The sequence below is a fragment of the Scyliorhinus torazame genome, chromosome 16 (genome assembly GCF_047496885.1).
Source record: "Scyliorhinus torazame isolate Kashiwa2021f chromosome 16, sScyTor2.1, whole genome shotgun sequence".
NCBI classification, from domain to species: Eukaryota; Metazoa; Chordata; class Chondrichthyes; order Carcharhiniformes; family Scyliorhinidae; genus Scyliorhinus; species Scyliorhinus torazame.
Genome location: NC_092722.1, coordinates 30,788,860 through 30,815,767, shown reverse-complemented (window position 1 = coordinate 30,815,767; position 26,908 = coordinate 30,788,860). Strand labels below are relative to the sequence as shown.

Sequence of the window (26,908 nt, the reverse complement as noted above, 5' to 3'; positions counted from 1 at the left end):
CCCTCCCCCCCGCCCCCCCGCCCCCCCTCCCCCTCTCCCGCCCCCTCCCCCTCTCCCCCCCGCCCCCTCCCCCTCTCCCGCCCCCTCCCCCTCTCCCGCCCCCTCCCCCTCTCCCGCCCCCGCCCCCTCTCCCCGCCCCCTCCCCCTCCCCCTCCCCGCCCCCTCCCCCTCTCCCGCCCCCTCCCCCTCTCCCCCGCCCCCTCCCCCTCTCCCGCCCCCTCCCCCTCTCCCGCCCCCTCCCCCTCTCCCGCCCCCTCCCCTCTCCCGCCCCCTCCCCCTCTCCCGCCCCCTCCCCCTCTCCCGCCCCTCCCCTCCCCCCTCTCCCCTCGCCCCCTCCCCCTCTCCCGCCCCCTCCCCCTCTCCCGCCCCCTCCCCCTCTCCCGCCCCCCCTCCCCCCCCCTCTCCCGCCCCCTCCCCCTCTCCCGCCCCCTCCCCCTCTCCCGCCCCCCTCCCCCCCTCTCTCCCGCCCCCTCCCCCTCTCCCGCCCCCTCCCCCTCTCCCGCCCCCTCCCCCTCTCCCGCCCCCTCCCCCTCTCCCCGCCCCCTCCCCCTCTCCCGCCCCCTCCCCCTCTCCCGCCCCCTCCCCCTCTCCCGCCCCCTCCCCCTCTCCCGCCCCCTCCCCCTCTCCGCCCCCTCCCCCTCTCCCGCCCCCTCCCCCTCTCCCGCCCCCTCCCCCTCTCCCGCCCCCTCCCCTCTCCGCCCTCCCCTCTCCCGCGCCCCTCCCCCTCTCCCGCCCCCTCCCCCTCTCCCGCCCCCTCCCCCTCTCCCGCCCCCTCCCCCTCTCCCGCCCCCTCCCCCTCTCCCGCCCCCTCCCCCTCTCCCGCCCCCTCCCCCTCTCCCGCCCCCCCCCTCCCCCCTCTCCCTCCCCCTCCCCCTCTCCCTCCCCCTCTCCCGCCCCCTCCCCCTCTCCCGCCCCCTCCCCCTCTCCCGCCCCTCCCCCTCCCCCTCTCCCGCCCCCTCCCCCCTCTCCCGCCCCCCTCCCCCTCTCCCGCCCCCTCCCCCTCTCCCGCCCCCTCCCCCCTCTCCCCGCCTCCCTCTCCCGCCCCCTCCCCCTCTCCCGCCCCCTCCCCCTCTCCCGCCCCCTCCCCCTCTCCCGCCCCCTCCCCCTCTCCCGCCCCTCTCCCCTCTCCCCCTCCCCGCGCCCCCTCCCCCTCTCCCGCCCCCCTCCCCCTCTCCCGCCCCCTCCCCCTCTCCCGCCCCCTCCCCCTCTCCCGCCCCTCCCTCTCCCGCCCCCTCCCCCTCTCCCCGCCCCTCCTCCCGCCCCCTCCCCCTCTCCCGCCCCCCTCCCCCTCTCCCGCCCCTCCCCCTCTCCCGCCCCCCTCCCTCCCCTCCCCGCCCCCTCCCCCTCTCCCGCCCCTCCCCCTCTCCCGCGCCCCCTCCCCCTCTCCCGCGCCCCCTCCCCTCTCCCGCGCCCCCTCCCCCTCTCCCGCGCCCCCTCCCCCCTCTCCCGCGCCCCCTCCCCCTCTCCCGCGCCCCCTCCCCCTCTCCCGCGCCCCCTCCCCCTCTCCCGCGCCCCCTCCCCCTCTCCCGCGCCCCCTCCCCCTCTCCCGCGCCCCTCCCCCTCTCCCGCGCCCCCTCCCCCTCTCCCGCGCCCCCTCCCCCTCTCCGCGCCCCCTCCCCCTCTCCCGCGCCCCCTCCCCCTCTCCCGCGCCCCCTCCCCCTCTCCCGCGCCCCCTCCCCCTCTCCCGCGCCCCCTCCCCCTCTCCCGCGCCCCCTCCCCCTCTCCCGCGCCCCCTCCCCCCTCTCCCGCGCCCCCTCCCCCCTCTCCCGCGCCCCCTCCCCCTCTCCCGCGCCCCCTCCCCCTCTCCCGCGCCCCCTCCCCCCTCTCCCGCGCCCCCTCCCCCTCTCCCGCGCCCCCTCCCCCTCTCCCGCGCCCCCTCCCCCTCTCCCCGCGCCCCCTCCCCCTCTCCCGCGCCCCCTCCCCCTCTCCCGCGCCCCCTCCCCCTCTCCCGCGCCCCCTCCCCCTCTCCCGCGCCCCCTCCCCCTCTCCCGCGCCCCCTCCCCCTCTCCCGCGCCCCCTCCCCCTCTCCCGCGCCCCCTCCCCCTCTCCCGCGCCCCCTCCCCCTCTCCCGCGCCCCCTCCCCCTCTCCCGCGCCCCCTCCCCCTCTCCCGCGCCCCCTCCCCCTCTCCCGCGCCCCCTCCCCCTCTCCCGCGCCCCCCTCCCCCCTCTCCCCGCGCCCCCTCCCCCTCTCCCGCGCCCCCTCCCCCTCTCCCGCGCCCCCTCCCCCTCTCCCGCGCCCCCTCCCCCCTCTCCCGCGCCCCCTCCCCCTCTCCCGCGCGCCCCTCCCCCTCTCTCCGCGCCCCCTCCCCCTCTCCCGCGCCCCCTCCCCCTCTCCCGCGCCCCCTCCCCCTCTCCCGCGCCCCCTCCCCCCTCTCCCGCGCCCCCTCCCCCCTCTCCCGCGCCCCCTCCCCCTCTCCCGCGCCCCCTCCCCCTCTCCCGCGCCCCTCCCCCTCTCCCGCGCCCCTCCCCCTCTCCCGCGCCCCTCCCCCTCTCCCGCGCCCCTCCCCCGCGCCCCTCCCCCTCTCCCGCGCCCCCTCCCCCTCTCCCGCGCCCCCTCCCCCTCTCCCGCGCCCCCTCCCCCTCTCCCGCGCCCCCTCCCCCTCTCCCGCGCCCCCTCCCCCTCTCCCGCGCCCCCTCCCCCTCTCCCGCGCCCCCTCCCCCTCTCCCGCGGCCCCTCCCCCCCTCCCGCGGCCCCTCCCCCTCTCCCGCGGCCCCTCCCCCTCTCCCGCGGCCCCCTCCCCCTCTCCCGCGGCCCCTCCCCCTCTCCCGCGGCCCCTCCCCCTCTCCCGCGGCCCCTCCCCCTCTCCCGCGGCCCCTCCCCCTCTCCGCGGCCCCTCCCCCTCTCCCGCGGCCCCCTCCCCCTCTCCCGCGGCCCCCTCCCCCCTCTCCCGCGCCCCCTCCCTCCTCTCCCGCGCCCCCTCCCCCTCTCCCGCGCCCCCTCCCCCTCTCTCCGCGCCCCCTCCCCCTCTCCCGCGCCCCTCCCCCTCTCCCGCGCCCCCTCCCCCTCTCCCGCGCCCCCTCCCTCTCTCCCGCGCCCCCTCCCTCTCTCTCGCGCTCCCTCCCTCCCTCTCTCCCTCCCTCCCTCCCTCCCTCCTCTCGCGCGCTCCCTCCCTCCCTCCCTCTCGCGCGCTCCCTCCCTCCCTCCCTCCCTCCCTCCCTCTCGCGCGCTCCCTCCCTCCCTCTCGCGCGCTCCCTCCCTCCCTCTCGCGCGCTCCCTCCCTCCCTCTCGCGCGCTCCCTCCCTCCCTCTCGCGCGCTCCCTCCCTCCCTCCCTCCCTCCTCTCGCGCGCTCCCTCCCTCCCTCTCGCGCGCTCCCTCCCCTCCCTCCCTCCTCTCGCGCGCTCCCTCCCTCCCTCTCGCGCGCTCCCTCCCTCCCTCTCGCGCGCTCCCTCCCCTCCCTCTCGCGCTCTCCTCCCTCCCTCTCGCGCTCTCCCTCCCTCCCTCGCGCGCTCTCCCTCCCTCCCTCTGCGCGCTCCCTCCCCCCTCCCTCTCGCGCGCGTCCCTCCCTCCCTCTCGCGCGCTCCCTCCCTCCCTCCCTCCTCTCGCGCGCTCCCTCCCTCTCGCGCGCTCCCTCCCTCCCTCCCTCTCGCGCGCTCCCTCCCTCCCTCCCTCTCGCGCGCTCCCTCCCTCCCTCTCGCACGTCCCTCCCTCCCTCTCGCGCGCTCCCTCCCTCCCTCTCGCGCGCTCCCTCCCTCCCTCTCGCGCGCTCCCTCCCTCCCTCCCTCTCGCGCGCTCCCTCCCTCCCTCCCTCCCTCTCGCGCGCTCCCTCCCTCTCGCGCGCTCCCTCCCTCCCTCTCGCGCGCCTCCTCCCTCCCTCTCGCGCGCTCCCTCCCTCCTCTCCCCCTCCCTCCCTCGCGCACTCGCTCCTCCCTCTCTCGCGCGCTCCCTCCCTCCCTCCCTCTCGCGGCGCTCCTCCCTCCCTCCCTCTCGCGCGCTCCCTCCCTCCCTCCCTCTCGCGCGCTCCCTCCCCTCCCTCTCGCACGCTCCCCTCCCTCCCTCCCTCTCGCGCGCTCCCTCCCTCCCTCTCGCGCGCTCCCTCCCTCCCTCCCTCCCTCTCGCGCGCTCCCTCCCTCCCTCCCTCTCGCGCGCTCCCTCCCTCCCTCCCTCTCGCGCGCTCCCTCCCTCCCTCCCTCCCTCTCGCGCGCTCCCTCCCTCCCTCCCTCCCTCTCGCGCGCTCCCTCCCCTCCCTCTCGCGCGCTCCCTCCCTCCCTCCCTCCCTCTCGCGCGCTCCCTCCCTCCCTCCCTCTCTCGCGCGCTCCCTCCCTCCCTCGCTCCCTCTCGCGCGCTCCCCTCCCTCCCTCGCTCCCTCTCGCGCGCTCCCTCCCTCCCTCTCGCGCGCTCCCTCCCTCCCTCCCTCCCTCTCGCGCGCTCCCTCCCTCCCTCCCTCTCGCGCGCTCCCTCCCTCCCTCCCTCCCTCTCGCGCGCTCCCTCCCTCCCTCGCTCTCCTGCGCGATCTGTCGCTCGCTCTCCCGCGCGATCTGTCGCTCGCTCTCTCTTTCTCGAGCGCATACTCGCTCTCTCTCTCTCTCTCTCTCGTGCGCGCGCTCTGTCTCTCGCTCTCTCTCTCTCTCTCTCTCTCTCTCTCTCGCGCTCGCTCTCCCTCTCTCTCTCTCTCGCTTGAACCCATCAGAATTATCTTGAATGTTTCATTGCCCACACCCGTTTATACAAAAAAACAGTGCCATGCTGTTGTGATGCAACTAACCTCCCATTGACGGGTTAATAGCTGGTCACACAGAAAAAAAACTATGGAACTGTGGGATCCTGTGTATTCTTACTAACGAACATAAGAACGAGGAGCAGGAGTAGGCCATCTGGCCCCTCGAGCCTGCTCTGCCATTCAATGAGATCATGGCTGATCTTTTGTGGACTCAGCTCCACTTTCCGGCCCGAACACCATAACCCTTAATTCCTTTATTCGTCAAAAAACTATCTATCATTATCTTAAAAACATTTAATGAAGGAGCCTCAACTGCTTCACAGGGCAAGGAATTCCATAGATTCACAACCCTTTGGGTGTAGACGTTCCTCCTAAACTCAGTCCTAAATCTACTTCCCCTTATTTTGAGGCTATGCCCCCTTGTTCTGCTTTCACCCGCCAGTGGAAACAAGCTGCTCGCATCTATCCTATCTATTCCCTGCATAATTTTATATGTTTCTATAAGATCCCCCCCACATCCTTCTAAATTCCAGCGAGTACAGTCCCAGTCTAATCAACCTCTCCTCGTAATCCAACCCTCTCAACTCTGGGATTAACCTAGTGAATCGCCTCTGCACACCCTCCAGTGCCAGTGCGTCCTTTCCCAGGTAAGGAGACCAAAACTGAACACACTACTCCAGGTGTGGCCTCACTAATACCTTATACAATTGCAGCATAACCTCCCAAGTTTTAAACTCCATTCCTCCAGCAATAAAGGACAAAACTCCATTTGCCGCCTTAATCAGCTGTAAACCAACTTTTTGCAACTCATGCACTAGCACACCAAGGTCTCTCTGCACAGCAGCATGTTTTAATATTTTATCATTTAAATAATAATCCCTTTTGCTGTTATTCCTACCAAAATGGATAACCTCACATTTGTCAACATTGTATTCCATCTGCCAGACCCTAGCCCATTCACTTAACCTATCCAAATCCCTCTGCAGACTTCCGGTATCCTCTGCACTTTTTGCTTTACCACTCATCTTAGTGTCGCCTGCAAACTTGGACCCATTTCACTTGGTCCCCAACTCCAAATTATCTATGTAAATTGTGAACAATTGTGGGCCCAACACTGATCCCTGAGGGACACCACTAGCTACTGATTGCCAACCAGAGAAATATCCATTAATCCCCACTCTGCTTTCTATTAATTAACCAATCCTCTATCCATGCTACTACTTTCCCCTTAATGCCATGCATCTTTATCTCATGCAGCAACCTTGTGTGTGGCACCTTGTCAAAAGCTTTCTGGAAATCCAGATATACCACATCCATTGGCTCCCCGTTATCTATCGCACTGGTAATGTCCTCAAAAAATTCCTCTAAATTAGTTAGGCACGACCTGCCCTTTATGAACCCATGCTGCGTCTGCCCAATGGGACAATTTCCATCCAGATGCCTCGCTATTTCTTCCTTGATGATAGATTCCAGCATCTTCCTTTCTACCGAAGTTAAGCTAACTGGCCTATAATTATCCGCTTTCTGCCTACCTCCTTTTTTAAACAGTGGCCTCACGTTTGCTAACTTCCAATCTGCCGGGACCACTCCAGAGTCTAGTGAATTTTGGTAAATTATCACTGGTGCATTTGCAATTTGCCGAGCCATCTCTTTTAGCACTCTGGGATGGATTCCATCAGGGCCAGGAGACTTGTCTAACATTCGTCCTATTAGCTTGCCCATCACTACCTCCTCAGTGATAACAATCATCTCAAGGTCCTCACCTGTCATAGCCTCATTTCCATCAGTCACTGGTATGTTATTTGTGTCTTCCACTGTGAAGACCGACCCAAAAAACCTGTTCAGTTCCTCAGCCATTTCCCCGTCTCCCATTATTAAATCTCCCTTCTCATCCTCTAAAGGACCAATATTTACCTTAGCCAATCTTTTTTGTTTTATATATTTGTAGAAACTTTTACTATCTGTTTTTATATTCTGAGCAAGTTTACTCTCATAATCTATCTTATTCTTCTTTATAGCTTTTTTTGTAGCTTTCTGTTGCCCCCTAAAGATTTCATAGTCCTCTAGTCTCCCACTAATCTTTGCCACTTTGTATGCTTTTTCCTTCAATTTGATACTCTCCCTTATTTCCTTAGATATCCACGGTCGACTTTCCCTCTTTCTACCGTCCTTCCTTTTTGTTGGTATAAACCTTTGCTGAGCACTGTGAAAAATCGCTTGGAAGGTTCTCCACTGTTCATCAACTGTTTCACCATAAAGTCTTTGCTCCCAGTCTACCTTAGTTAGCTCTTCTCTGATCCCATTATAATCTCCTTTGTGGATAGCACAATTGCTTCACAGCTCCAGGGTCCCAGGTTCGATTCCCGGCTTGGTTACTGTCTGTGTGGAGTCTGCACGTTCTCCCCATGTGTGCGTGGGTTTCCTCCGGGTGCTCCGGTTTCCTCCCACAGTCCAAAGATGTGCGGGTTAGGTGGATTGGCCATGCTAAATTGCCCTCAGTGTCCAAAATTGCCCTTAGTGTTGGGTGGGGTTACTGTGTAATGGGGATAGGGAGGTGGTGTGGGCTTGGGTAGGGTGCTCTTTCGAAGAGCCAGTGCAGACTCGATGGGCCGAATGGCCTCCTTCTGCACTGTAAATTCTATGAAAAAAAAGTTTAAGCACAAAACACTCGTGTTTGATTTTACCTTCTCGCCCTCCATCTGTATTTTAAATTCCACCATATTGTGATCGCTCCTTCCGAGAGGATCCCTAACTATGAGATCATTAATCAATCCTGTCTCATTACACAGGACCAGATCTAGGACCGCTTGTTCCCTCGTAGGTTCCATTACATACTGTTCTAGGGAATTATCGCGGATACATTCTATAAACTCCTCCTCAAGTGCTGACCGACCTGGTTAAACCAATCGACATGTAGATTATAATCCCCCATGGTAACTGCTGTACCATTTCTACATGCATCCGTTATTTCTATGTTTATTGCCTGCCCCACCATAATGTTACTATTTGGTGGCCTATAGACTACTCCTATCAGTGACCTTTTTGCCTTACTATCCTGATTTCCACCCTAATCGATTCAATCTTATCCTCCGTAGCACCGATGTCATCCCTTACTATTGCCCGGATGTCATCCTTCAATAACAAAGCTACACCACCTCCCTTACCATCCAATCTGTCCTTCCGTATAGTTTGATACCCTTGGATATTTAACTCCCAGTCGTGACCATCCTTTAACCATGTTTCAGTAATGGCCACTAAATCATAGTCATTCATGATTATTTGTGCCACCAACCCATTTACGTTATTCCGAATACTACGAACATTCATGTAAAGTACACTTATGTTGGCTTTTATATCTCTGTTTTGCATCTTAACACCTCGATCAGTAACCTCTCGTAAGTTATTTTTCCTCTTAACTTTTCTCCTAAGTTTCCTAGTCGTTGAACCCATATCTTCAGGTAACAACCTGCCGCTTCGCTTTCCATTTATGTTTTTACTTCCCGTTTTATTCCTTTTAGTATTACTGGGCCTATTCACTGAGCTCCCCTCAGTTACTGTACCTTGTACTGTCGCCCTTTTTGATTTTTGACTATGGCCTCTCTGCCTTACACTTTCCCCCTTACTGCCTTTTGTTTCTGTCCCTGTTTTACTACCTTCCGACTTCCTGCATCGGTTCCCATCCCCCTGCCACATTAGTTTAAACACAACCCAACCGCTCTAGCAAATAGCCCCCCTAGGACATCAGTTCCTGTCCTGCCCAGGTGTAACCCATCCAGTTTGTACAGGTCCCATCACCCCCAGAACCGGTCCCAATGCCCCAGGAATCTGAAACCCTCCGCCTGACACCATCCATTCAGCCACATATTCATCCTATATATACTGTCATTTCTACTCTGACTAGCACGTGGCACCGTTAGTAATCCTGAGATCACTACCTTCGAGGTCCGATTTCAAAACTTCCTAGCTCCCTGTAGTCTGCTTTTAGGACTTCATCCCTTTTTACCTATGTCGTTTGTACAGATGTGTACCACGACCACTGGCTGTTCACCCTCCCCCTCCAGAATGTCCTGTACCCACTCAGAGACATCCTTGACCCTAGCACCAGGGAGGCAACATACCATCCTGGAGTCTCGTTTGCGGCCACAGAAACGGCTGTCTGTTCCCCTTACAATTGAATCCCCTATAACTATTGCACTGTCACACTTATCACCCCACCCCTCTGCAGCAGAACCAACCGTGGTGCCATGAGTGTGGCTGTTGCTGTTTTCCCCTGGGAGGCCATTCCCCTCAACAGTATCCAAAACGGTATATCTTCTGCAGGGGAATGGCCACAGGAGATTTCGGCACTACCTGCCTCACTCTCTTGCTCTGTCTGGTGGTCACCCATTCCCTTCTTGCCTGGGGAGTCTGAGCCTGCGGTGTGACCACCTCTCTATACATGCTATCCACGATACTCTCCCACTCGCGGATGCTCCACAGTGTCTCCAGCCGCCACTCCAGCTCTGAAACTCGAGCTTCGGAGCTGCAACTGGAGACACTTCCTGCACACATGCTGATTCTGGGAATTGGAACTGTCCCCAGCCTGCCACATGGAGCAAGAGGAGCAGACTACGCCTTGGAGCTGTCCTGCCATGATTTATTTCTTTAAATTAAACCTTTGAAATTAAACTTTGGAAAGATGTTTTTGTGTCAGATTAAATCCAATCCCCGTGTACTATTTAATTAGATTTTTTTTTTTTAAACTGAGTATTTATCCCTCTTGATCTGACAACAAATTAAAAATAGTTATTTAATTGAAATTATAAAAGTTATTTAAATCAAATTAAAAATATTAATTTAAATCAACCCTAAATAGTTATTTAAGTCAAATTAAAACATTTTTAAATAGTAATTCAAATCAACTTAAAAATGGTAATCTAAGTCAAATCAAAACGAGTATTTAAATCAGCAACTCTAGATATTCAAATTTAGCCCAGTCTGTCTTTCAGCCAATCAGGTTACAGTCTCCTGTGACATCACATTACCGTTTTTTTTCAGTTTTGAAACAAACAAACAGCTGTCTTACCCGAGAGTGCTCTTTACTGAAGTCTTGCCCTCTCTGTCCACGCTCTTTATTGAAGTCTCGCCTCTCTCTCTCCACGCTCTTTACTGAAGTCTCGCCCTTTCTCTCTCCGCACTCTTTATTGAAGTCTCGCCCTCTCTCTGCACTCTTTATTGAAGTCTCGCCCTCTCTCCGCACTCTTTATTGAAGTCTCGCCTCTCTCTCTCCGCGCTCTTTATTGAAGTCTCGCCCTCTCTCCGGACTTTTTATTGAAGTCTCGCCCTCTCTCCGCACTCTTTATTGAAGTCTCGCCCTATCTCCGCACTCTTTACTGAAGTCTCGCCCTCCACGCTCTTTACTGAAGTCTCGCCCTTTCCACGTTCTTTACTGAAGTCTCGCACTCTCTCCACGCTCTTTACTGAAGTCTCGCACTCTCTCTCTCCACGCACTTTACTGAAGTCTCGCCCTCTCCACGCTCTTTACTGAAGTCTCGCCTCTCTCTCTCCACACTCTTTAATGAAGTCTCGCCCTCTCTCTGTCTCCGTGCTCTTTATTGAAGTTTCGCCCTCTCTCTCTCTCCGCGCTCTTTATTGAAGTCTCGCCCTCTCTCCGCACTCTTTATTGAAGTCTCGCCCCCTCTCCGCGCTCTTTACTGAAGTCTCGCCCTCTCTCCACGCTCTTTACTGAAGTCTCGCCCCTCTCTCCACACTCTTTAATGAAGTCTCGCCCTCACTCTGTCTCCGTGCTCTTTATTGAAGTCTCGCCCTCTCTCTCTCCGCGCTCTTTACTGAAGTCTCGACCTCTCCACGCTCTACTGAAGTCTCGCCCCTCTCTCTCCACATTCTTTAATGAAGTCTCGCCCTCTCTCTGTCTCCGTGCTCTTTATTGAAGTCTCGCCCTCTCTCCGCGCTCTTTACTGAAGTCTCGACCTCTCTCTCCGCGCTCTTTACTGAAGTATCGATCTCTCTCCGCGCTCTTTACTGAAGTCTCGACCTCTCTCTCCGCGCTCTTTATTGAAGTTTCACCCTCTCTCACTGCGCACTCTTTACTGAAGTCTCGCCCTCTCTCTCCGCGCTCTTTACTGAAGTCTCGCTCTCCGCTCTTTACTGAAGCCTCGCTCTCTCTCCGCTCTCTTTATTGAAGTCTCGCCCTCTCTCTCTCCGCACTCGTTATTGAAGTTTCGCCCTCTCTCACTGCGCACTCTTTATTGAAGTCTCTCCCTCTCTCCGCCCTCTTTATTGAAGTTTCGCCCTCTCTCTCCACGCTCTTTATTGAAGTTTCGCCTTCTCTCTCTCCGCGCTCTTTATTGAAGTTTCGCCCCCTCTCTCTCCGCGCTCTTTATTGAAGTCTCGCCCTCTCTCTGCGCTCTTTATTGAAGTCTGATTGTGACAGTGTAACTCGTCCAGTTGTGGACGTTTCCCTCTGACTTTGTGCTAGAGATTTTTTTTCCTTAGTCTGTTTAACCCCTAAATTGCCAGCTACCTTGGGGTCTCATTTCTGGACCCAATTTCCTAATATTTCCCTTGCATAACGATACATACAGTTAATCTACTAGTCTAATGATGTGCAGCTTGGATGGATTGGCCATGCTACAGTGCCCCTTAGTGGTTTGGGGGGGGGGGGGGGTTATGGAGATGGGACGGGTAGTGGGCCTGGGTGGGTGTGGACACGATGGGCCAATTGGCCTCCTTCTGCACTGTGGGGACTCTATGATTCTATGATACCTAAGACTATGAAGACTTAATTCGGCCTACTGACAGGTAACCAACACCCTACAACATGGTGACAGGGAATGGAAAAACTAAAAACATGCTGAGAAACACAAAAATCCTGAAAGACTAAAGACAAATTTGAAGAATCATTCTGACTTGCAGAAAAGCTTGAGAAACAGTGGAAAATCGCCAGGGAAAAGCTCCAAGCTGAAGGCTGAAACTCAAAATTCCTCATTGTAGCATAAGACTCCATAGGTTCCCACGGAAGTCCAGCTTCTATTCCCAAAGTGCAGAATCAGGAAACCGAGCAAAAGTAAGCTAAAGCTTTTAAATTTCAGGATCGAGCATGTCCTCAGGAACTGTTAAATGTTCAGTCGTCAAAAATTGTTTTTTACAAACTCAATTGAGAAATCTAGATACCCGAATTTGCACCTGAATTCGCTCTGAGAAGCCGAGGACAGAAGTAATTAATTCAGAAAAGTCATAATTAAAGAATTGACTTTAAAAGACCTGCAAAGGCCTTGATTTAACGTTTTTGTGACCCCTTAATCATAGAACTGAAATGGACAAACCTGTAGCCAGTGAATCCAGCAGCCATTTGAAAAAGTTTTTTTAAGGCCAAGAACGGCTGTCACTGCGGTGGGAGCCTTCCAAAATCAGCAAACACATATAAACCCTCTGTTTTCAAACGAACAGCAGTGCTATCTTGAATTTCAGCAACTTCTTAAAGCTGAGCTGAGACTTTAACATTTTTTAACCATGGATCAGAAATCGATCCTTCCAGATCAATCTCCGGGCACTTCGGAGAAAAGTTTCCATTTACATAGATAGAATTTACAGTGCAGAATATATGTTGCTTCAGTTCAGGTGAAAAGACAAGCTGAACAAGTTAACACTGCTTTATTCAGTCGGCCCTGTAGCAGACGACATTATTGCTAGACAAGGAATCAATAAATCACTTGTTAAATTTGATGAAATACTAAAATTAGTTGATTATTTTAATCTAAGAAGCTACAAAATCCTCGTAAGACTAAATTTAATACGTGTGTCCAGCACCCAGGAGAACCTGTTGACTCATTCATTAATGGTTTGTACTGGACGGCTGAAGGCTGCGAATATGGACACCTAAAAACTAAACATATCCCGAATAAAATAGTTGTAGGAATAATGGGCATCGCAATCCCAGACATGCTGTGAACAAAGGAAGATCTAACCCTCGAGAAAAATATCCAGGCAGTCTGATCTCTGTGCAGGACTGGTCCATTTTAAGGCGAGAAAGTAAACCATCGGACAAAGAAAACGCTTTATTAGTTCAACAGCACAGAAACAGGGATGAACTGGGCCAAGAGAAAAAATATCCTCAGCAGCCAATAGAGTGACCATGCCAGCACCCCCTGCCATGTGAGAGTACCTTTAAGAAATGGGTGTTTAAGAAATGTACCTTTAAGAAATGGGTGTTTAGCAGTGATGTCGGAGTGTGGGTGGAGCTGGGCTGTCTGTCAGCTTTTTACTTTCGTTTTAGGCTGTTTGCTTCAGGATGTGTTTTAGTTTTGTTTTTAGTGTTGGAGCTGAAGCCAGACAAAGCATATGTACTGCTGTTCTCTCTGCCATGAAAAGACTATATCTTGATCATTTGGTGAATTCAGAATTATAAATGTTTTCAGTAGTGAATGTAAACCTGATGTGCTTCTGCTAAAAGGTGTTTCTTTTGTCTTCTGGATGTTGTTTGGGAAGATATTAAGGATTACTTAGTGTTGTATTCCTTTGGCGTTGTATTTGAATTGATGGTTGCTAAGATGTTCACTATGTTTTAAAAAGGTTAACTTGAGTTCATAGAATAAACAGTGATTTGCTTTAAAAAATACTTTTCGATTTCTGCTGTACCACACCTGTAGAGTGGGCCGTGTGCTCCCCATACCGCAATCTATTAAAAGTTGTGGGTCAGGTGAACTCTATGATACACTTTGGGGTTCTCTAAACCCTGGCCCATAACACCCCACAGGTGAGATCAATATCCTGCAATTTCAACTCCATGTTTACAATATCTCAGAGTTAGACACTCGCAAACTGAACAAGGCCAAAACCTCTAACTGTACAGAAGACCCAAGATGATTCATGAGTTGGAGATTGCACAGCTAGGGGGCACACAGCCTTGCTTCTTGGGTGAAAGATACAGGATTTTCATATTGGGATGCAGACATTTAAGTTAATGGTCATCTCAAATTTTAAATTGGATATGGGAGACAGCGTTATGGAACTCTTGGACAAAGAATCATAGCTGTGAGACATTGGGATTCGAACAACACACACTCTGAGCCTGGAGGAATCCGACTTTGGGTCATACGCATGATTCTGGAACCACTGCGGTATTGTGGCCAGCAAGGTTTCGAGCTAATATACGTCATCTGTAACCAATCTTTTTCTTCTAGCAGAGAGGTGCCTGTGTAACTCTGAATCTCCTCAAAACTGCAGAAGCTATCAAGACAACAAATGTCGTAAATGATACACAAATGCAAGTTCCCAAGAGCTCAAACACGAAACAGTGTCCTGACTAGGACTTCAGCTCTGAACTATGTAGAACAGTGTTGGTGCTGGCCTTTGACAAGGTGCCCTATAGGAGGCTGTTAAATAGGTTAAGAGCCCATGGTGTTAAGGGTACAATACTGGCATGGATAGACAATTGGCTGACTGGAAGGAGGCTGAGAGTGGGGATAAAGGGGTCTTTTTCAGGATGACAGCCCGTGACTAGTGGTGTGCCTCAGGGGCCGGAGTTGGGACCACAAGTTTTCACAATATACATTAATGATCTGGGAGAAGGAACTGAGGGCACTGATGCTAACTTTGCAGATGCAAAGATATGCAGAGGGCCAGGTAGTATTGAGGAAGCAGGGAGGCGACAGAAGGACTTGTAAAGGCTGGGAGAGTGGGCAAAGAAGTGGCAGATGGAATACAATGTGGGAAAGCGTGAGGTTATGCACTTTGGTAGGAAGAATGGACTATTTTCTAAATGGGAAAAGACTTAGGAAATCAGAAGCACAAAAGGACTTGGGAGTCCTCGTTCAAGATTCTCAAGGCTAACGTGCATTTTCAGTCAGCAGTTAGAAAGACAAATGCAATGTTTTTAAAAATAAAATTAGAGTACCCAATTCTTTTTTTTTCCAATTAAGGGGCAATTTAGTGTGACCAATTCATCTACCCTGCATATCTTTGGGTTGTGGGGATGAAACCCACGCAGACACAGGGGGAATGTGCAAACTCCACACGGACAGTGACTTGAGGCTGGGATCGAACCCGGCGCCGTGAGGCACCAGTACTAACCACTGCACCACTGTGCTGCCCTAGGCAAATGCAATGATAGCATTCATGTCGAGAGGGATGTATTTCTGAAGGTGTAAAGGCTCTGGTCAGACCCCATTTGGAGTATTTTGAGCAGTTTTGGGTCCCGTATCTAAGGAAGGATGTGCTGGTCTTGGAAAAGGTCTAGAAGAGGTTCACAAGAATGATCCCTGGGATGAATAGCTTGTCATATGAGGAACGGTTGAGGACTCTGGGCCTGTACTCATTGGGGATTAGAAGGATGAGAGGGGATCCTATTGAACCTTGGGGATACTGAGAGGTCGAGATAAAGTGGACGTGGAGAGGATGTTTCCACTAGTAGGAAAAACATGAACCCGAGGGCACAGCCTCAGACTGGAGGGACGATCCTTTAAAACTGAGATGAGGAGGAATTTCTTCAGCCAGAGGGTGGTAAATCTGTGGAACTCATTGCCACAGAAGGTTTTGGAGGCCAAATCACTGAATGTCTTTAAGACAGAGATAGATAGGTTCTGAGGAGAAGGCAGGAGATTAGGGATGAGAAACATATCCGCCATGGTTGAATAGCGGAGCAGATGCAATGGGCCGAAGATCTCCCAACCAAAGGATCAGATGTAAGTTTTACAGTCCTTCCTCATCCAGTTGTGAATGATGGTGGACTATTAAACAACTCATTGGAGGAGGAGGCTCCAAAAATATCCCCATCCTCAATGATGGAGGAGCCCAGCACCTCAGTGCAAAAGACCGAAGCATCCGCAACAATCTTCAGCCAGAAGTGGCTAGTGGATGATCCAGCTCGGTCTCCTCCAGAAGTCCCCACATCACCGATGCCCGTCTTCAAGCCAATTCGATTCACCCCATGTGATATCAAGAAATGGCTGAAGGCACTGAATACGGGCAATTTTCTGGAATCCGTACTGAAGACTTGTGCTCCAGAACTCGCCATGCCCCTAACCAGGCTGTTCCAGTACAGTGACAAAACTGGCATCTACCCGGCAATGTGAACAATTGCCCTGGTATGTCCTGTATGCACAAAGCAAGACAAATCCAACCCAGCCAATTACCACCCTGTCAGTCTATTCTCGATCATCAGTGAAGTGATGGGAAAGGTCAGTGCAATCAAGCGGCACTAACTTAGCAATAACCTGCTCACTGACGCTCAGTTTGGGTTCCGCCAGTGTCACTCAGCTCCTGACCTCATTACAGCCTTGGTTAAACATGGACAAAAGAGCTGAACACCAGAGGTGAGGTGAGAGAGACTGCCCTTGACATCAAGGCAGCATTTGATCAAGTATGGCATCAAGAAGCCCCAGCTAAACTGGAGTCAATGGGAATTGGGGGGAAAACTCTTAATTGGTTGGAGTCATACAAAGCACAAAGGATGATGGTTGTTGGTGTTAGAGGTCAGTCATCCCAGTCCCAGGACAGCACTGCAAGAGTGCCTCAGGGTCGTGACTTAGGCCAAACATTTTCAGGTGCTTCATTAATGACTTTCCTTCCAACGTAAGGACAGATGTGGGGATGACCGCTGATGATTGTACAATGTTTAGCACCATTCACAACTCCTCAGACACTGAAGCAGTCCACGTGCAAATGCAGCAAGACCTGGACAATATGCAGGCTTGGGCTGACGAGTAACTTTTGCGCCACACAAGTGCCAGATAATGACCATCTCCGGCAAGAGTGAATCATTAGCATTCAATAGCATTACCATCACTGACTCTCCCACTATCAACATCCTGGTGGGTGGGGTTACAAGAACAGGCTAGAGGCTAAGAATCCTGTGGCAAATAACTCTCCTCCTGACTTCCCAAAGCCTGTCCACCACCTACAAGGTATAAGTCATCAGTGTGATGGAATACTCCCCACTTGCCTTGGTGAGTGCAGCTCCAACGATACTCCAAGAAGCTCGACAACATCCAGAACAAAGCAGCCTGATAATTGGCACTCCTTCCACAAACATTCACTCTCTCCACCACCAATGCACTGTAGCAGCAGTGTGTACCATCTACAAGATGTACCACTGCAACTCACCAATGCTCCCTGGGCAGCACCTTCCAAACCCACCACTGCTACCATCTAGAAGGACAAGGGCAACAGATACATTGGAACACCACCACGTGGAGTTCCCCTCCAAGTCACTCACCATCCTGACTTGGAAATATATCGCTGTTCCTTCACTGTCACTGGGTCAAAATCCTGGGACTCGCCCACTAATAGCACAGTGGGTGTACCAAAACCACATGGACTACAGCGGTTCAAGAAAACAACTCACCACCAACTCCACCCACAGTCCAAGATGTGCAGGCTAAGTGGATTGGCTATGCTAAATTGCCTTAGTGTCCAAAATGTTAGGTGTGGTTACTGCGTTACAAGGATAGGATGGAGGCGTGGGCTTACGTAGGGTGCTCTTTCCAAGGCCTGGTGTAGACTCAATAGACTGAATGGCCTCCTGCAATGTAAATTCTATGATTGTATGATTCCTCGAGGGCAATTGGGGATGGGCAACAAATGCTAGTCTAGCTAGCGAAGGCCACATCCCGTAAAAATAAATTATTAAAAAAAAAAAAAAAATACAGCTAACTCTACTTAAGAATACAAAGATTTTATGAAGACCTACCGGCAGTGACGAGGCTGACTGGGACATAGGGGGCAGATCCCATCACAGGATAAGTTGAAAAATGTTTACAAATTATCACCTTTCTCCTCTGTCCTGGATTCCAGGTCTCCATTTTCTGTCTGAAACGTGAAAAGTATGCATTTTCCAGTTTTCCTACTTTAAAAGTTATTGTCCAAATGGCAGCCACAGCAGTGACCTGGAAACAAACCAGCTTCCCAATTCTGTCTCCACCATGAAAATGCAGCCCTTTGCGTTTGTAAATGTTGTTGTAAGCTGACTGCAGACCCTGACCTGCAGTAACACGTTGCAAGCAAGCTGGTTATTTATGTTGCCAACTGTTGTGTGTGCGTGTGCGCTTGGGGGTTGCGTGCATGGGGGGCAGGGGTGGCGGTATGTTTGTGTGCGCGTGTGTTGGGTGTAGGGCTGCGGGGGAGGGGTGCTGTGGGGTTGGAGGAGTGGGTGGGAGCAGGACACCAGATGGAGAGGCATCACAGCCAAGCCTGAACATTCCCTCTGGCTGCACTTTGCGGCAGGGGTTACGTAATCCTGATCAAGAGCAGGAACCCTGATCGATTCATTCTCTCTTTTCCCACCCCCACCTTGTTGGTCAGTGTGACTATGGAGCCCTGAAACTTGGGGGAGGAGAGGGAACACATTGTAACCTGGCTTAATTCTTGCATGTTCTCAGGACTTTGTGTACCAAGAGCTTCCTCGGCACTGTCCCATCAAATACTGCCAAGGCAGATACAGAGCAAATTTACTCTTTACTCTGGCCTTGTTAAAAACACTCCAGGCAGGTACCATACGAGTTAGATTCCGAGTCCAGCATCTCTACGCAGAGTGCCCATATTAAACCAGTAGAATTTTCATTTCTCTACAATTATTTGATATCTGTCTGGGACAAACTGTCTAACTGTCATAATTTTCAGCTGAAAGTAGATCAATGTTTTGGAAGAGATCCGTTTACTGAATTGTTGATCGTTCATGCGCACCGAGATAAAATGGCTAACGCACAAGGTTAGGTGGATATATTCATATGTAAAATACATTTCCCACAAACTAATAATGATTTGTGCTCTGCACCTGTTGATTGACACTGCTGAAAATTTAATTCATGTGGCCCTTGTATCCAAAGAAAGCCGTGCTTGTAACATGTGCATGAGTTTGGATGACACAGGTTGACAGAACCGTGTTCTAACTGCTCTTGTCACTCGTGTTTAACTGACTACCCCATCTAGGCATTTTATAGGGTTCATGTGTTTGACTAACTGTGGTTGTCAACAGTCTCCCCATTACATTGCAGTTTATATCTGTATACCCCAGCCCAGGATCACGGGACTATGGATAATTAGCAGCAACAAATCTCAAAGGATTAGGAGAGCTGAACAAGGGAGAGAAGAAAAATGCGTGTTTCCACAAGCTGCTGGAACTTCTGGATTTTCCTCAGCTGACCTTTTAAATTTTTGAATCTGTTCCCATTTGGAGGAAAGGTCAGTGTTCTGACTATAGACTCCACTCCTGCTTGTGTAGCAGACCATTTTTAAAAAAACAATTGTTGCCTGGCTTATTATATTCAAACAAATCTAAATTTTATAAGCATGCTGTGCGGTTAACATGCACTCTCCTGGATTGTCGCACCCAAGTTTCAGTTGGAAGCACAATCAGACCCCTCATGTCAGGCAGGCAGCTCTGAAACATTTTTCCACTCCTGATTTCTGACTACCTCCCATGTGTGCGGTTTGTAGCCGAACCTGATTCTGTCCTTACGGTGACCCACCTTGGTCACATTTTGCAGAGAGATCGGGAGTAGTGCAGTATCTGCACCTACTACCTCTACTGTAAAAACAGACATTTTTGTGTTCCAGTGGAAGATATCCAAATACAGCAAACAAATCACTACAAAGTTAACAAAGAGCTTTATAGAATGTTAGCCTTTATCTGGAAAGGGTTGGAATACCAAGGGGAGGAAATGATGCTTCATGAGCAAAGTCTTGACCAGAGTCCTTTTGGAGCACTGCATTTAAACACACAACCCCAGTCACCAGACGTCCTTGAGGGTACAGTGAGCAACTACAGTTCCCAAGCATGCTAAGCATTTTGATGCACAGGGGTTTAGGAATTCCCTGTGGGTTTAAGTGAGCAGCTCAGTGGTTAATACTGCCTTTAACTTGCTTCAGGAAGAAAACAAAAGACTGCTGTGTTCTGGTCACAAAAGCTCAGCATGATGCACCCACGTGCAAATTGTTTAAATTGTCAGTTTTACGGACCGAGTGGTGAATGCCAGAGCTTGTCCAGCCCTGGCCTTGGGCCAATCTGCTGGACTTTTAGAGAGGGGAATTAATATGATGTTTGCAATGTGAATAGATCTGCCACAACTAATAAACATAGCTGTCCTTTAAATTGCTGGAGGGCAAGGTTGTGACCGTATTTATAAGGATGTTTGGAGAAAGGGTGGGGGTTAGGGGTGAGGGCTGGATATGTTTTCTAGAGAAAAAAATAAACTTGTGCAGGCTCTCAGTTGATATTTGGTACCTGTGCCAGTATTTTCGGTTCTTTTCCAGAAAAGAGCATGCTGCATTTGCCTGTATCCTACCCTCTCCTCTGCCATGTCTGCCCAATGCCTTCACACAGATTTCTGCACATTCTTTAAGCAGCCCAATGAGTGTCTTCCTCTTTTCACAATGAAACCAGTGCCAATAGGTGAGACTATGAACTCTACTATCAGTCACTGGGATACCAACAGAAGTTAGTGGGCAAGGGGCAAGGTGAGAGCGACTGCCTTTGACATCTCGACAACTTTTGATTGTGACATCAAAGAGCCCGAACCAAGTCAAAGTCAGTTGAATTCAATGGGAAACTCCACTGCTTGGAGCCAAACCCACTGCAAAAGAAGATGGTTGTGGCTGTTGGAGGCTAATCACCTCATATATGTATATCACAGCAGGAGTTACTCAGGGTAACAACCTAGGCCCAACCATCTTCTGCTGTTTCATGAATGACCTTCCTTCTGTCAGAAGTGACTCGTTTATTGATGATTCCACAGTGTTCAGTGCCATTCACAATTCTTCAGATACTGAGGTTATGGTGATCCGTTTATAAAACGGCCTGAACTGGGATAGTCTGTCCAATTCTGGGGATCACTCTTCAAGGATGTGAAGGCATTGGAGAGGATGCAGAAGAGGATGAAAGAGTTCAATTACAGGGATAGAATTGTTAAGCCGGGGCTGTTCTCCTTTGAGAAGAGACGGTTAAGAGGAGATTTGATAGACGTGTGCAAAATCATGAGGGGTCTGATCTGGACAGAGTGGATAGGGAGAAACTGTTCTCATTGACAAAAAGGTTGAGAATCAGAGGGCCTATATGGACACAACGAGTTAAATGGTGGCCTCCTGTTCTGTAACTATGCTATGATTCCATTCTATAATTCTGTGAAGTAGTCTGTGCATGCATACGCGAAAACGTGGACAACTATCAGGCTTGGGCTAAAAAATGGCAAGTAATGATGAAGCCACAGAAGTGCCAGGTAATGTTGCCTCCCCTTGATATTCAGTGACACCACTGAATCCCTCTCCATCAACTTTTGGGAGTTACTATTGACCATTTACCATTGAACCTAAATGGACAGCCATATAGTGTGGCTACAACAACAGTCGGAGGCTGGAATTCTGCAGTGTATAACTCACTCCCTGACTGCTCCAAGTCTTTTCACCATCTACAATATTCAAGACAGGAGTGTGATGGAATATGCTTACCATGTTGAATGCAGCTCCAAAAAACTACTCTTGATGCTCGGCACATTCCAGGACCAGGCAGCCCACTTGATTGGCACTCCATCACCAGCTTAAACATTAATTCCCTCCACACTGGTGCATAGTGGCAGCAGACTGTACTAGCCACAAGATTCACAGCAACAATTTGCCAAAGCTTCTTCAACAGCACCTTCCAAACCTGCATCTCCACCACTTAGAGGAGCAGGGACAGCAGGCACATGGTACCCCTCCAGATTTCATCGAATCCTGACAGCGCAGAAGGAGGCTATTTGGCCCATTGAATCTGCACTGACTCGCCAAAACAGTACACCCTGTCCTATCCCGTAATGCCACCTAACCTGTGGACACTTAAGGGGCAATTTAGCAATCCACCTAATCTGTACATCTTTGGACTGTAGGAGGAAACTGGAGCACCTGGGGAAACCCAAACAGACACTGGGAGATTGTGCTAACTCCACACAGACAGTCACCCAAGATTGGAATCAAACCCGGGTCCCTGGCACTATGAGGTAGCAGTGCTAACCACTATTCAAAGCCCTGGAACTCCTTCCCCAACTACGCTGTGAGTGTACCTACATCACATAGACTGCAGTAGTTCAAGAAGGTGGCTCATCAACACTTTCTCAAGGGTAATTAAGGATGCACTATAAATGCCAGCTTTGCTAATGATCTCACATCCCACGAATGGATAACAAAATCTTTGAAATCCTCTACACAGAGAGTTGTGGACGATCTGTTGTTCACTATCCATAGGAACATGGGAACAGAGTACATCGTTCAGCCCTTCGAGCCTGTTCTGCCATACTATGAGATAATGGCTGATCTGTGGCCTCATTCCACATACCTGCCATTGGCCCATATGTCTTGATACCTTTTGTCATATAAGTGTCCCTTTAAGAAAGATTTGGTCTCTTATCATATGACTTGTAGCACAGCTTCAGTGTCATTTTGTGGGTGGAGTTGGGCTGTGGCTGTCAGGTGAGAGGGTTTTTTTTGGTTTCAGTTTTTGTTTGGTTGCTTTGGACTGCAGAAGGAAAAAGAAGTGTTTTCCCTGTTTTTCTCTATTTTCATTTTAAAAGCTATTCCAGTGAAAAGCACATTGGGTGTGGCAAACTGCCGTGGTAATTTTAAAAATAGAGTTGTTTTCCGGAAGGAGTTTGAAACTGCTGGTTGAAACTGGATCAGAATCTCAGAGAAAGGACCAGCCCCATTCAAGTGAGAATACAGTGTGTTGGACCACATCCTTGAAAGGGGTTTTGGTTTAATGGATTTTGTTATTGAATTGGAACAGCTAAGGGGGAATTCATTAAGTGTTATATACATAGATTATTGTAGCTATTGTGTTGTCTTTATGTTTGTAATTGATAATATATAATATGTTGACTACATTCTTAGAATAAACCTTGTTTTGATTAAAGCGCCTAGGAAGTCTGATGACTCCGCAGTGACCCAAGCTGGGAATCGAACCTGGGACCTTGGCGCTATGACGCAACAGTGCTAACCACTGTGCTACTGTGCAGATTAGTCATGATAATGAATGATGAAGCAGGCTCAAAGAGCAGCATGGCCGCCTCCTACTCCTACTTAAATCACTGCAGGACCAGGGGAACCTAATGGGTGAGACCTTGATCTCTGTTCCTGTGAACCACTGAGCTATCAAGGGAAGTCGGTGAGTGAGATCATGAGCTCTGTATTGTCACCAGCTTGCCAGAGGAAGCAGGTAGGTGAGAGTGAGATCTGTACTATCAGTCACTGGACTTCAGGGGAAGTCAGTGGCGAGACCGGCATTTTACACTCTATTCCCAGCAACCATGCAGTTCAGGGTGTAAAATGTATGAAGAGAGGGAAGTTCACATAGTTCAGTATAGGCAGTTGCTTCCTGACATATGACATGGAGCTAATTAGTGCATTACAACTAAAGTATCTTGTCCTTTCTTGGCAACAGTCTCCAACCATTGTCGGGAAGATGCTGTTAATTGAATTGGGAATTAAATTGTGATTCCCAACATTGATGCAACTGGGGTCTATTTTCATCTGCCATCCTCTGGCTTCTGGCCTGCTTTACAAATGTTAATGCTGTTATTACTTTCTATTACAGGGTTGTGAAGGAAGAAATTTCGGACGACAATGCTAAGTTACCGTGCTTCAATGGGAGAGTGGTCTCGTGGGTAAGTGAGTGATTTCGAGGTGAGGGATAGGTGGCAGAGGGGACCATGCGATGGGGAAGGGGTGATGCATCCCTGTCTTTGAGTTGTTAACCCAGTGGAAGGTTCAGATCATTGCCTGGACTCAGGATATGTCTTGACACAAGTTTTATTAAAGTTCGAAACAAAAGCAGGAGATGCTGGCAACAAACAGCAGGACAAGCAGCATCTCTGGTGAAAATACAGCAGTTACTGTCTTGGCTGTGGCCCCTTGGTTTGGCAGGAATAATAATGAAAAGACACTGAATGCTGTGAGGGAGTGGAGGGACCTGAAGTTCAAATAAAGAACTGGGGAAAGTGAAACTAGATAGATAAAGCTTTGAAATGAGCAACACTGTTGAGGATTTTATCAATGGGATGTAGAGTACAAGAGTAAGTAAGTAATTGATACATTTATATAAGCATTGGTTAGGCCAAGGTTGGAGATTGTATGCAGTGTTTGGTTCCCCATTATAGAAAGTATATTAAAACCATAGGGCAGAATTAAGGGCCCCTGCTGAGGTTGGGAAGGAGGTGATTGGGGCCTATAAATAGTTGCACTGGTCAGTGTGCCAGTTTTCTGAAACCATTTCTGGTGCTCGCCATTTTTGGGCAGATTCGTTCAGAGCCTGACCAGGCTGCTGCCCCCTCTCCCACCCCCCGACTCAACATTAACTTTGTTTCTCTGCAGAGATGCTGCCTGACTGCTGAGTATTTCCAGTATTTTTTGTTTTTATTTATGTTGCTGTTGGCTGATCACTGGCAGCTCTTGTGGCTAAAGCAGTATGTTGAGCATTACCAATCTGACCTCCTGTGCGCAGTAACCTGGAGGAGCCATTAGCGTTGTACTATTGGTTTTTTTTTTCACACCTGCAGCTAATAACTGGCCTCTGATCTCAGGTCTTCAGTGTTTTCTTTCTTCTTTCATGGGATGAGTGCGTTTCTGGCAAGACCAGCACTTGTTGCCTAATTGAATAGAGTGGCTTGCTCGGCCATTTCAGAGGACAGTTTAAGAGTCAGTCACAGCGGTGTGGAATCAAATGTAGGCCAGACCAGGTTGGCAGATTTCCTTCCCTAAAGGACATTAGTGAGCAAGGTAGGTTTTTATGACAATCAGCGATGATCATTATTACTGAGACTAGGTTTCAATTTCAGATCTAGTCATTTAAATTCCAGTAGCTGCCTTGGTGGGATTTGAACCCATGTCCCCATTAGTCTGGGCCTTTGGATTACTCATCCAGTGACATCGTAATTACATCATTGTCAGACCCCTGCAAAGATATTGGGGAGAATTTTTTACACCTTGATTTTTCGGTTGGGGGGGGGGGGGGGGGGGGGGGGGGTTGGGGGTGGATGTGTTGAAAAATTCCCGATGCTGTCCAGTGTGTAGGTTCTCCAGTTCCACCCCCAAAGTGGGTTATTTTGCCAGAGAAATGGTTGGGCTCTGGTTGCAGCAGGGCTACCCATGGCCCAGTTGCTGAGACCAATTTAAATTTTTTTAAATGAAGAATGTTTGAGAGGACTGTCTTGGGGCACTGTCTCCCTCCCTCACACCCCTTGGAAGACATCCTACGCTGCTGCCAAGCCAGAGAGCCTCTTATTGACCACTAATTGGCCAATTTGGGGAAAACTGCAGATGAGTGACTGTTAGCCATGCAATGCGAGCTCTGACCCCTGTTTGAGATTGAAGCCCATATTGAAAATCCTTCCCAGGATATACGGTGTAAGACATTTAAGAGTTCCTGCAGTTCTTTTTAAGTGAATGAAAGGCTGTCTGCTTGGTAATAAGAGAGCCAGCCAAGAAAGGGAAAACATTGGAGGATCATGAGTGGTGAGGCACCTGTTCCATTGAAAGCATGTGATGTAGATAGTGCCAAGCATTTGCCTGTAGGCCCTGGAGCTTCTGTGTTCCTCCGTACTGCCACCCCACAATCAAAAGAGATTGCTTTGATATATTAACATTGGATGAGGATTGATAGGGGCCCGGGTACTTTAGTTGCAGTGCTCTGACTGTATGTTAATGAACAGTAAAACTGACAGGATCTGTAAACGGCATATTTATTGGACCCTGCGTGAACTACATTAGCAGATTGGATGTGAGCTTTTCTGTTGCTCTGTGGCATGAAAATTGTTGCAGTGAGGATCCCGTAAGACTAGAGTGAAATTGGTTGGGATCAGATGCAGGCTGATGTGAAGCATAAACACCAGCATGGAGCAGTTGGGCTGAATGACCTCTTTCTGTTCTGTAGACAAGACGTAATGAAATGAAAATGAAAATCGCTTATTGTCACAAGTAGGCTTCAATGAAGTTACTGTGAAAAGCCCCTAGTCGCCACATTCCGGCGCCTGTTCGGGGAGGCTGGTACGGGAATGTATTTACTCACAAAGACTAACTATGGCAGAAGACACTGAATATTTTGCATAATTTACAGAAAATCAAGCAAGAAAATCTGTATCTCCATTTATTATCATATCGAGAAGCATGGAAAGCAAAGTTAATTTGGTCGTCTTTTTAGTGAAGGTTATTTTCACAGACCAGGTCTGAGAAAAATCCCGAGGAAAGTCCCTCTGCTTTGCCCCTGGAACCAACTGGAACTAGGCAGATCTAAAGGTCTGGGCATTGATCCCTTTCATTAATGGGTCATGGATAACAACTAACATTTTCTGTTTTTATTTGAGATTTCCAGCATTCACAGTATTTTGCTCTTGCATTGCTTCATTAGTTGAACTAGTTTACTAGTGAAACAGTGACTAATTATCACAGTTTTGCCAGTGAACTAGTGACAAATTGAGCTAGAAGAGGGGTGGGTGTGACAGATTGGATTGTGCTATGCGTGTGTCTGGTTGGTGATACAAGAACCTGCACCACCATAGCAGATGATTGCCTAGTAGGAAAATTATTCTACCAATGAAAACTGTAGTACTCTTTTTAAACTTCTATTCTTGCACTTCACAAATTGCAGTAACTAAAATGCTATAACTGCCTTCTTCCCACCATATCCAAATACTAAAATATGTTTCCGGTTACTTTATGGGCTAGGAAAGTGCATCTATAGCAGGGAATCATCAACTCTCTCTTCATTTGTGGGCTTTTTCTAACCCTGGTTTCCCCTTTTATGCTTCTGTTTGAAACAAGGCTGATGCCTGAAGTGGAACTGAGAGAAATATCTCTACTAATGGGGTTGTCCTTCATTACTGACGCACTTGTCATGTAATTACACACAGAAATGAGTTGCCATAAGAGGGCAATTGGCTGGAATGACTGAAGTACCATTGAGGTAGCTTGTACCAATCATCCCTGCAAGTCATTTATTTGCTCACTCTGGGATTCAAACTTCCAACTATGCGTCAATTGATAGTGGATCTTTTCTAGATATTTGGGTAAATCCTTGGCCTAGGCAGAATACTTACAAAAAATAAAAAAATTTTAGAGTACCCAATTCATTTTTTCCAATTAAGGGGCAATTTAGCATAGCCAATCCACCTAGCCTGCACATCTTTGGGCTGGGGGGGGGTAACCCACGCAAACACTGGGAGAATGTGTAAACGTCACATGGACAGTGACCCAGAGCCAGGATCGAACCTGGGACCTTGGCGCCGTGAGGCAT

At 50.9% G+C, this 26,908-nt stretch overlaps 1 protein-coding gene across 2 annotated transcripts in view; it reads left to right on the top strand.

Annotated features, from left to right (window-relative positions):
* LOC140392659 (segment polarity protein dishevelled homolog DVL-1-like) overlaps window positions 1–26,908 on the top strand; it is a 248,438-nt gene that overhangs the window by 61,313 nt on the left and 160,217 nt on the right. For both annotated transcript variants that reach the window (XM_072478148.1, XM_072478146.1), the window contains exon 2: window positions 23,216–23,285. In XM_072478148.1, coding sequence (XP_072334249.1) covers window positions 23,216–23,285 — 70 coding nt within the window. The remainder of the gene's footprint in view (window positions 1–23,215; window positions 23,286–26,908) is intronic.